A 12155-nucleotide genomic window follows, 5' to 3' on the forward strand; every position below is an offset into this window, starting at 1 on the left:
GGAGGAGAGTATGAGCCCATTTGTCCTTTACACTTGTATGCAGGGATTGGAGACGAGGCATATTTTATCTTGGAGCATTCATTGTCCTCTGTATATATTGCCAAATCAGAGAATTATTTTGAGACCCCAGAACAAGGCCCCTCAACTATATTTCCTCCCGGTTCTCGAAAGAGTACTCCAATGTAAGTGGCATTAACTTTGACTTTGACATTTTCTGTTTTGCATTGCGCATTGAATTAGAGATCATTGTGCTTTACAGTGACTTGGACACTGAAGAGATAGAAGAAATCAATGTCCAAGCACATGGGTCATTGCAAGAGGAGATAGAGGTCTCTCCTGTGGAAAAGTGCTTTCAACATTTGGAAGAGGAAGATGTTCAGTTTGATACTGCGGTCTCTTGCTTTCAAATAATCCGCATGTTACCTCCTACTGATGTCTTGCACACTTTAATCCATGATTGTGATTACAAAGGCAAGGTAAAAGAGCTTCCCAAGGTGTACCCAGAGTTCAGTACATATGAGCTTGAAGGTGGGAAAGGTATGGAAGGGATGGAGCAAAAATACGAGGGCAACATTTGGACAAAGCCACAAACGCAAACTAGGGCCAATAAAACTTTTGTTCTTAGGAAGAGCTTCTGCGGGGGAACCTTCCAGTGCATGAATGAGCACTGCTCCTTTAGGACACGTATGAATCAACCAAACAAACTCCATTGGAATGGGCAGCTGATAAAATCTCCAAAATATGGAAATTTAGCAATTGGGAGCTTCGGGAACCTTGAGTGTTTTTTCTGCAAGCATGTGCCAATGTGTCTTAAAGAATGTCCTGCCTGTGTCTATTATTTTATGCCAAAAGAATCAATGCATAGCAGACTATTTATTCATTATGGCAAACATACACACATGGTTTCCAAGGGAATGTGCCGAGCATCGATACGAAATATCAAGGCCTTTGTAGCACGTGCAGTGGGCATCGACCACAACGCTGGGCCCAGAAGTACAAATGATTGTGGCAAGGGAGGTGGTTCTAAGAGCATTCACTGATGATGACAAGGCACAGGGAGAATTCATGACAGAGAGGGAGCTACAGGAGATGTCGCAAGAGTTGCAAAGTTTGATAAATGTCAAAAAGTACGTAGGAAGTGCAATTTAGCAAAGAATAGTATGCAATTATCATCTTTAATACACTAAGTATGCTTTATGAATGCAGGGTGAAGCAGATGGTAATGCAAACACGAAAAACAACACGGCCTCTGGGTGAAGGATATGAAGCCATTCTTAATCTAAAAAGAACATGCCATTTTTAGTTCTTCCATGGTTCTCGATTTCCATTGCAAGCCACCACTACTACTGATCGTTGCTTTATCTTTAAGATGTCTACTACTGGACCTGGTTCTGGGATTGACATTGTTCGGCGAATGGACAAGGATGGTAATGGGGATCTTAATCAAGCATGGGTCTGCTTTGATCATGTGCATCGAGTGGATACTGGATGGCATACAATGGGAGCACATGTTTATGACCACATGTAAGTTACAAGCGGTAGAGAGCATTGCTTAATTTGTGTCTTTAATATAACTCTGTTTCCATTTGTGGCATGCAGGATTGGTGAGCTATTGACAATAGCAACTTGTGAATTTAGAGAAGAGGATGAGGATGCTCAAGTCATGTTTTGGGAAAATATGAATTTGGTAATGGTGGAGCACACAGGGAAGGTAGCAAATTTTTTTGGGTTTATGGCGGATGAGGCTGGCGCTAACTGGAATGCAGTGAGACGTGTCTTCAACGACGGAAAGGAGATGATTGAAAGGGAAAGGTCATGTTTATGGCATTGGGAAGACAACCTTCGTGTCCACACGCAGAGGTACATCTATAGCCCACATCAAGAAAAGCACAGGGAGATGTGTGAGAAGTGGAGGACTGCCCCAAACAAAGAAAGTGCCCTTTAGCAATTTCGCAGGATACGAGCATGGTGGGCAACTGGCAAGGCAGCTGATAGAAACATCCCTAAGCTTCTTAGCTGGTTGAGTTGGTGGCACTATAGGGTTAGTCGATGGGGTCATTTCATTTTAAAGGTAATGTTTGTAAGAGATTATTCATTGTATTATTGTGTGCCTCCTACTTATGTGCACTGCATTGTTTTTAATCAATTTCTACCACTCTCTTGTAGGATGGAGAGCCTATTGTCAATGCTCTTGTCCCAAGGACAAATATGTCAGAGACCAAGCATGCAAGCTGGTTGGCAGGGGAGGGGTATAGGCAAAAGATTAGTCTTTATGATGCTTGTGTGACAGATCTAATCAATGCTTACTTCCAATGTGCCAGACAACTGGCTTTCTTGGAAGGAAAATACACAGGTTGTGGGCCTACATTGGAGCTTTTGGTTGAGAGAGCTCTTTCTCGACAGAAAGCAAGTCCATCCCCAATAGCTACCTCACGAGCAGTGGATGATGCAGTGGCAGGGACCCCTATGTTTTCAAATAGGGTAAAATTCAAGGGTGAGAATAAAACTATTCGAGCCAAAAGGCCACTACACGACTCGACAGAAGAAAACTTTGGCAACTCTAGCCATAGGCCTGAGTTTAACTATGTGACAAGAGAGAGGTTAGAGCCTGCAATAGAGGTCGATGAGCAATGCAAAGTTTTAGAGAGCCTTGAAAGTGATGTGCATGATACAAAGTGGGCCTTGCGGAGGATACCAACAGTGAATCGAGTTGAGTGCAACCACTGGGCATCAGGGAAAAAGTGTAGCTCAAGGTTGCGAGGGGGTGATGTCAGTCCTTGTTTTTGGAGTGATTGTCAACTATCCTCCTGGAAAAAGGAGAAGTATTGCTATTTTTGTAATACAGATGTTAGGCACACTTGGAAAATTACAAAGACAATATTACATCCACCAGAGGATGTCCCTTGTGTTTGGCCCATTGCTAAAGGTACCAAGTTACAAGTGAAAGAAGCCTGCAAGCTTATTAGAGCAGGATATGACATTGGTATTCCTCTTGAGTTTTTTCTAGAAAAGGAGCTTGCAAAAGGCACTAGCGAGACAAACAAGGAGGTGAAACAATTTCCATATCGACGAGGAATTTCAAAGGCTGCATTTGGTCAAATCACTGCAGCCTTAGATATGCATGCAGAAGTTGTAGGCAGCCATATACATATAGAAGGGGTAAAGGAAACATTTAGTATTAATCCATTGACCAATGGGAGCCAAGACACATCTCTGATAGAGGTCACTATTCAGAAGAATCCAATGTGTTCATGTGTGGAGTTCAGAGACAGAGTGGCCAAGAAAAGACCATATCTTGCATGCAAGCACATATACTTTGTGTTCTTAATGATTCTTGGACAGGATGTGAACAACAATATGCATATTCATCAAGTTTGTATTTCTGAGAGAATTGTAAAAGACATGCTAACTAAGTCTATTAGAAGTCATCCTCAACAGCTTTAGGAACCTGCAACCCACTTTAGTTGAAATATGTATGGGGGTCATGTCATACCAGCTGAACCGTAGTACTTGTTTTGGAAATGTTTTGGTTATTTTATAAATTTTCCTGTCTATTGTCTTTTGTTTGCTAATGGCTCTCCAACATTGTGAATACTATAGATTCAATATCTTTTTAGCGAGCCAAGCAATATGGGTTTAATAGTGATTTTTTGTATCTGCACCATTGGTTCGAAAAAAAAATTATTGCAATGGTCATTTTAGAACATTTCATGTCTTCTTTGTTTGATTGCTACAGAATTGCACTGTGGTTCCACTCTTCTCTTTAACATTTCATGCTCGCTTAACATCATACCATGCCCCTACTTGCTCACTTTCACAAGAACATGAGCTCTACTCATTGCTTTGTGCTCGCTGCTCTTGGCTCGCTTTTTGACCACCCCCCTCTCTATCCATCCAATCTGTGAAGTGTTTTAGTGGAAAGATCTTTGTTGTACACGTTGAGATATGAAACTTGCTGTATGATAACCATGTAGCAAGCCATCTAGTGGCTTAAAATATCTAATTTTATGATTCTTTGTATGTCCTATGGGGAGGGAAATGAAAATGCTGGTAAATTGGACCCTCATCCACCTAAAATTGGCTTTGCCCAAAAGAGAACATTGAAGAATGCAAGATCAAACTAGCAACTTACATTTGTGGTGCTATGAAACCCTCCACAGGTTCAAAGGACATACACTTAAGCTGGTTTATACCATTTGGAACGTTTGCACATCTATTTGCTTCATGTGAGGTTGTAAAGAAGAAAAAGATAACCTATCAGATTAGGTATCCTAGCCAAGATTGGTTGAGTCAAATTTTGGGGGATGGATGGTATCTCAAGAGGACTCAGGGTGCCGATGTTTTTAAGTGTAGAATCACAACATCAGATGTTACTTTCAGGTACTTAGTGGGAAGAAATATGTTAAATAGCTAAGATTTTGGGCACTGATTCTAAGAACTAAATTTGTAATTGTTTTGAAACAGGTACTTCATTTTAAGGCAAACATTGTGCATACGTTAGAAATATAGAAGGTGGCAACTATGGAAGGGATACTGGCTAAGAATGGATCAAGATATGCAAGATGGAGATCATTCGTCTATCATAGATGTAATAATTCATTGGTAGGGTCATGACAATTGTTGATCATCATCAATAGAGAGCCATTGGCCAATGAGTTTCTTGAAACAAGAAATTCAAATGATGTGTAATGATCCCCCTCAAAATTTCTAGATGGTACAAAGGTTGGAACTATAAAAAAAGATGTTTTAAGAAATGCCATGATTGTAAAGAGCTACATATCCTTGAGACAGTGGAACGATTGAAATTGCACCTATTTGAATACAAATTGCAGTTTCTATTTAGACTTCATTTCAAACAAGGTTTGGTTCACTAACATAACACCAAAATTTGAGGCAAGTGTAAAGATCTATTAATATTCTAATGAAACACCCAAGACAAGACAACATTAGAATCACAAAAAGATTAACAATAGTTGCCAAACATATGGAAAACTATATTAAGAATGTATTACAATGCAAAGGATTGACATTAACTTTGAGAAGTTTAAAGACTACTTCATTCCTTTGTAGCATCATTGTTGCCAACCTTAATCCTTTTTGAAGAAGGTAGATCATCTGCATTGCCCTCAAGATGCTTCCTTGGATCAAAACTTTGCCTTCCATTTCTAAGAAACTTATGCTTTCCATAATCTAGTAACACCCTAGGATCCTTGACACTAGCCAATAGTGCATATGCTATGTATGACAAGTAGTACAAACTTCTCATTGTGTGGGTGGCTGGTCCTTGGCCAAAGATTCACAAAGCTGTTTGCTTCTCCAATAACATTGCTCTACCACTATTCCATCTAATTGGATAGCCCCCAAGATATCTTGACTAGGTCTTGATTTGCAAATAAAGGAAAAGCTACGTTATGTTTGGAGAACTTCTTGTGGAAAATAACAACCTATGGATACTTGAACCACTTTATATACTCGAGGAGTGCAGAGAGTACTTTCCAAACCCACCGGTACATTTGCCTTTACCACAATGAATAAAATCATCCTCCAAGAGAAACAACAACACAAAAAGCACTTCAGAGAGTTTAGAGTCACCTTGAAAGGATATACAAAAATATTATGTGCTAGGGATAGGGATGATGAACACTCACCTTCTCATTTTCATCACTTAAGTAGATTATTGTGCGAGAGGTTGATGCTAGTTGCCATGTCTTTCCCCTTGGTGGAGGACTCTTCTTGCTCCAAATTCCTTCCCGAGTTTGAAATGTTGAGTCTCTCTCGAATCTTTTTTTTTTTTTTTTTTGTGGGGAATGTTGAGTCTCTCTTGAATCTTTTGAAATTCTTCTTTTGTGGGGATACACGCTTCCTCATAGTAGCTAGTAGCATCTTGAAATATCATTGACAATTCATCTGAGGTCGAATAAAATTTATCATCACTATGGAGGTCAAGGAATAAATATTTTTCATCCTCTCACATCAATAATACAATCTGCCTCCTCCTGTTCAAGATATTGGGCAATGATTGCAAGACAATATTCTTCCCTAAGATCAAAAAGTTCTTAAAGATAATATACAAAAACATAATGGCAAGATCCTATAGGAATCGATGGAAGAGCTAGAGTGGGGACATGGTCCACTTCCTCGGTGAGACACAGACACATTGCACTCTTCTTTATTAGAAACTGGCAAAGCTTCACACCCGAGCTGGTCAATATCAAACATTTGGCTCTCCCTTTCCTCCTCCGCCTCATCAATTTCTTCCTCTACTTTGACAGGTTCGTCTTCATCTTTTTCCATCTCAACCGTTTCTTTCTCAACCTCATCATTAGCATATTTATCACAATTATCATCTATCACAATGTGTAGGAAGTAGAGCAGACCATATTCATACATGACGAGTCGACACCTATAGCAATGGATGGGGAAAATCCTATCCACCATCTTGAAAGTCTATGGCACCTTGAGAGAAGATCCCAATTAACCTTCTGACTAAAACCATGGGAGTTAGATATTTTGAAATCATTGATATGTACAAACTTTACAAAATTAATAATTACTTTGCTTGATGAAGTGAGATTCCAAATTTCATGCTCTTTCTCAACAATTTGCTCCTATGCCGTTACAATAATGTCACTGAGAGGAGAATCACAATTGAACATTGTTGTAATGTCGGAATCCTTACTCTGAAGGTGGTCTTCTGAGCAATGATGAGAGCATGTCTACAGCGGTTGCTTTTCTCTTCCCACACTTCTCCATTTGAAATAAAAGTAGCAAGAAAAAATAAGCCTAACTGCAAAAAGATAACACAAACAATGCACAACTCACCACCACCACAGCGCGAGGGTGCACCCCCTCCCGATAAGAGAGGGTGCACCCCCTCTCGATAAGAGAGGGTGCCCCCTCAAGCTGTGGGTGAGTTGGGTGGGCTTGTCTGGCCCCAGGTTACACCGTGCTGGCCTGGGGTCTTTTGGGCACATGCAGCCCCAATGAGGCCTAGGGGAGGGCTTGGAAGGCCTATACAAGCTCAAAAAAAAATGTTTTGAAAGGTTTTTCTTTTAATTGATTTCAAGTATAATTATAAAAATCTAGTTAAGTAGTACAAACTCAAGTACAAAATTGAACTCACTCCATTAAATTACAAATTCATAATCATATCGCAAAGTAAAAAAATTCACTTCATGTAGTAAAATTCAACTGCAAAAATTAAAATTGGACCACTTGTAGATAGTTTAAAAAAAGTGTAGTTTTATTACCAAAACAAGATTACATGATAAGATTTATAATTTACATCCTAGATTTTTTCTAATCTTTTGATAACTTCTTTTGAGGCCTTGCGCCTTCTCTTGTTGAGGGGAAGAGTGCTCGCTATCATGGAATCCACAATGCACACATCATCTCTCTCTCCTACACTTTCGCTGATGGGGCTGTATTGACAAGGACCTTGGGAGCATAGCCTCCTTGAAAGGTTGCAAAAATAGCCGACTTGCTGATGAGGATAATTTTCTCCGCATTCTTGGAGATGTTAGACAAGCACAACACTTTTGATAAGGCCTTGAGAGCCAAAAGTTGGAATCCTCCCATAGGACTAAAAGCATTGTGGACAACCACAATGTCTTTTGCTGGAATAGGGCCCATGTAATGGGCCAATGAAGAGTTAGTTCCAAAGGGATCCCTTGTGCCACCCTTTTGATGTGCCCAGGCATCCAACTCCAAGACATGCTACATACAGAACACATTTTAATAATCAATCATGCCATGACTAGGAGTAAACAACTGGGGATTATTAAATTACTGAGTGTAGTTCATTAGATGCTATCACATATGGCTGCTCGATGTTGATTGATGACTTGTGCTCCTCCAATTGTTGAGGAGGCGAATGCACCAAGTTGACTTGGGGGGAGCAAGCTATCTTGTACCTCTTTGAATTCCTCCTCGGGCACCTAACCCTGCTCAGCCTCTTGTATTTACCCTTGAGCAAACTGGCCACTCTCTAATACCATACCATAAACTAGTACAAGTTGCTCTGTCATGTATTGAGAGGATATGTTGTCAAGTGGACAATCTAGCCCAATGGAAAGGAAGACAAGCACTCATCTCCCTAGAAAAAGGGAGGAAGATCGAAATAAGAAAGCATGGTATTGTCTCGGTATTGTCCATATCTTGAATAGTCCTATTTTTGTGCTCAACCACACCATTCCTCTGTGGAGTGCCAAGTGTCGAGAATTGATTGGGCCAATACTTTTTTGGGAACAAAAGTTTTTTTGCTAAGAGAAACACCCAAAATTTACATGAGAAATCATCAATAATAAGCATGAAGTACCTGGCACCACCTTCGGTAGTAGTCCGCATGGGACTACACAAATCTATATGGATAAGCTCTAGAATGTGAGATGCCTAATGAGGAGTCTCGTGAGTGAGGAAAAGTGTTACATAATGTCCACCCTTTAGTTGAACAGGAATGCCCATACACTAGTGTGCCATCCTAATGAATTGGTATCGTGGGTAACCCCACATTAAACACTAGTTACCTAGTGTTATTGATATATCTTGAGACCATGCTTGATAGGTGTATGTTGTTGAGGTGTAACAAGTAGTTCCATGCTTGACGATTGTATTATGGTCAATATGAAACAAGTGGATTATGTTAGACAACTACACAAGGTTGAAGGATAACAAGTGGTTTATGCAATTGATGTGCCATGCTAATTGAAGTGTAGCAAGTAGTAATATACGCCATGCTAGATGATGTGTATAACAATACTCTCATCGTAGTGAAATAAGTGGCAAGTGTAAATTGTGTTTGTGCCTATCAACATTTCATATTGGGATTAATTATGGATACAACGAAAAACTAATGTGTTTATGCTTGTGAGATAGGTGATGTGCCTATCAACATTTCATATTGGGATTAATTATGGATACAACGAACAACTAACATGTTTACATTTGTGAGATATGTGTTTGTGCCTATCAACATTTCATATTGGGATTGATTATGGATACGACAAAAAACTTATGCGTTTACATTTATGAGATAGGTGATGAGCAGTGCACATGCTACACATGGAGGACCTTGTCTATATTATATCATCTTTGATTATTATTATTTCATATTATTTTGTTTGGCCACGTGCCAAACGATTATACATATTATTTATGCACACTTGTGCATGGCATTGCTATATTACTAGCACATATGTTAGAAGGGTTTTGGTTATTTACACTTACTGTAAACAAGCTCTAGTGCTTGAGCTATTTTTTTAAAAGTGGAAAATCAAGCCGTATTATGTACACACAACTATTAATAGCTCCTTGGGCTATATATTAAATACAATTCTCAAAATACTCATGTCATGGAAGTTGGATAAAGAGTTCTTGAGCTTTAATTTCTATAAGCTTTTAAAAGCTTATGTCTCTCATAAGCTAAAGCTTATATTTCTTTAAGATTTAAAAAAGTTTCCATAAAGTCACAAAGAAAGATAGAGAGAAGCTTACCAAAATTTCCACTCCTATAAAAGCCAAAATTCAACAAAGTGGACAACAATCTTGAAGGGGATCTCTTCGACAAAATTTTATGGACCTTTTCAATGTGTTATTATTTGGATTATTTCGGCATCAAGGAGTTCTTATGCTAGTTATCTTCTATGACGAGACGGACTTGTTTCTTGGGCAATATTTCTGAGTTTTTGAAGACTTCTAGAACCATAGATTTTTGTTGATTATTCAACATCAACAAAATTCTTTCTGCCACTTATATTTGACATATGAGCTCTACTTCAAATATTTTGTTGACTCCTCAAATTCAAGCACATCGATAAATCTTTATTACTCTACTGCACATGAGATGAGCTAAGTGTCATTATTTTAGCAAATTTTCATTTCTACATTTAAAATTTACCACCCTTATCTTTCCACGTCTCTCCTTCATTATGAATCCTCTACCCCCAACCATTCAAGAGCAAATTCAGTCACTCTAAAATTAGATTCTAGTTGAGAATGGATCTAGATGACATGTTATCTGGCAACAAGAAGAAGCATAGACATGCTAGTGATGCATCTTCAGACTTTGATGGTGATCAAATTCAGAAAACCATGCAAGCTACTCTTAGAGCTCAGGAGTATACAAAAGAACCACAAATATTTTATTTTTCAAAATTTTGATGGCAAGAAAGATGCTCACACCATACTTACTTGGCTCAGTCAACTTGATGATTATTTTTCTGGGGAGAAATTCTCTAAGAAAGACAAAATCAAGTGTGCTACCAATCATTTTGTGGGGACAATGTAGCACTATGCTAGAACATCATTAGAACGAGCAAGCACAAACCTAAATCTTAGAAGAGATTTTAGAAATTCATCTAGAAAGATTTCTTACCCTCACAATACAAAGCTAGGGTTAGACAACAATGGTCTATCTTCAAACAGCTTGAGAAAGAGAATATATCCGCTTATGTGGATAGATTTTGGCAAACTTTGTTTACAAATATAGGTAATTGAGAAAGTTCACACCAATCCAAGAAGGAAGGTTTTATCAAGTTTGAAACCCATGATTTGATCAGAGGTTAGCATTTTTCGACCACACTCTCTTAGCTCGGTTATTTCCTTAGCCTTGAATTGTCGAAAAGAAAAATAGCTTTCCCAAGGAAGCAGTGAAACCTCAAATCTTGACATCAACATTTTTGAAACCTAAAAACCCTCCAAAATCATTTGATAAACCTCTTTATGGCAATAACACAGGTATAAGGTTTTTTTCACTTGTACTAAACATGATCGATGATGGTGAAGAACAATACCCTGACTTCTAAGGCAACATATTTATTTCATTTAATTATTTTTATAACAAATTTTATTTAAGACTTTTTTTTTTAAATTTCAAGGAGAGTTTTTATGGATCAAAAGTAGAACTTCTTGGAGGAATTGGACCTTCCATCTTGAACTATGCTTTATGAAGTGGAGCCAAACTGGTTCAAATCTTGTCCAAATTGAGTCAAACTGAACCTGGAAAATTCTAGAACCCAGTTGGACTTGGTTAGTGGCCTCCCTCACCTATAAATAGACCCTTAGTCTTTTGTAAAAAAATATGGGAGCTATACCATGCCAGTATTATATTAAAATAATCATATTTTCTATTATCCCTTAAATTTTCCTCTCTCTTGGGAGCTTGGAGCTCTCTCTCTCTCTCTCTCTCTCTCTCTCTCTCTCTCTCTCTCTCTCTCTCTCTCTCTCTCTCTCTCTCTCTCTCTCTCTCTCTCTCTACAACAACTCTTGGAGTTGCTCTTCTCCTCTTGGTGGACCAATTGATTGGTCGAGGGCTTCACTGCTAAATAGAGAATCAAGCCAAACTTGGAGGTAAAATCAAATTTTATGGTTTTTTCCAGTTTATCTCAATGACTTTCTTCTTCTCAACCCCTCTCAAGCTTGAGAAGCTTTCTAAATAATTGTTTTAATTCAAATCAAGCTTTCCCTTGAAGTCGGATTGGATATTTTATGCAAAAAGAATGATTTTCATCATATTCATGAGAAAGAATTTTTTTGTAATTATGCATAATTAATTGATTATGAGAAAAGAGTAAATTTTGGTAAATTTATTTTTATACAAAAAGAGGAATTCCCATGATATTTGAGATCCAAGTAATTAAATGGTAAAAGAGAATATTTTGGTAAATGAATTCTCATGATGATTGAGATCCAAGAAATTAAATGGTAAAAGAGGAATTTTTGGCATAATTCAAATTATGAGTATTCATCAAAAGTGGAATTTTGAGCATTATTAATTTTATTGGAAAATATGGGTAGAATTGATTTTTGTAAATCCCATGAATCTTTTACTAAAAAAGAAGAATATTGAATATGTTTCACTTGAGAAATTTGAGAAAGAATATGAAAATATCCATCGAGAAAAAGTACCTTTAACTAGGCCAAGCAATTGGCAGAAACTTAGAAAAGTCCCATCGGTATCGAAAGTAGAAAATGGTACTAAATGTGAATGGGTGTGATGCGATGTGATAAGATGTGAGTGGATGCGATGAGATGTGATGTGATGTGAATAGATGTAGATGTGATAAGATGTGAGTGGATGTGATAAGATGTGAGTGGATGCAATGAGATGTGATGTGATAAGATGTGAGTGGATGCGATGAGATGTGATGTGATGTGAA

At 38.2% G+C, this 12155-nt stretch overlaps 1 protein-coding gene across 1 annotated transcript; it reads left to right on the forward strand.

Moving 5' to 3' along the window:
* The first annotated feature begins 1369 nt into the window (after window positions 1-1369).
* LOC147618277 (uncharacterized) lies at window positions 1370-1945 on the forward strand. Its single transcript, XM_086775222.1, has 2 exons — window positions 1370-1524; window positions 1600-1945. Exons 1-2 carry the CDS (start codon window positions 1370-1372, stop codon window positions 1943-1945), a joined length of 501 nt encoding a protein of 166 aa, XP_086631348.1.
* Window positions 1946-12155: the final 10210 nt, after the last annotated feature.

This window comes from Cibotium barometz, chromosome 35 (assembly GCF_041138505.1).
Source record: "Cibotium barometz isolate CiBa-2024 chromosome 35, ASM4113850v1, whole genome shotgun sequence".
NCBI lineage: Eukaryota > Viridiplantae > Streptophyta > Polypodiopsida > Cyatheales > Cibotiaceae > Cibotium > Cibotium barometz.

What these genes read in the sequence shown, in the direction of transcription:
- LOC147618277 (XM_086775222.1), top strand. Translation starts at nt 1,370, where the DNA reads ATGTCTACTACTGGACCTGGTTCTGGGATTGACATTGTTCGGCGAATG. An exon ending in GCACATGTTTATGACCACAT is followed by an intron (nt 1,525 to 1,599) that starts GTAAGTTACAAG and finishes TGTGGCATGCAG; the next exon opens with GATTGGTGAGCTATTGACAA.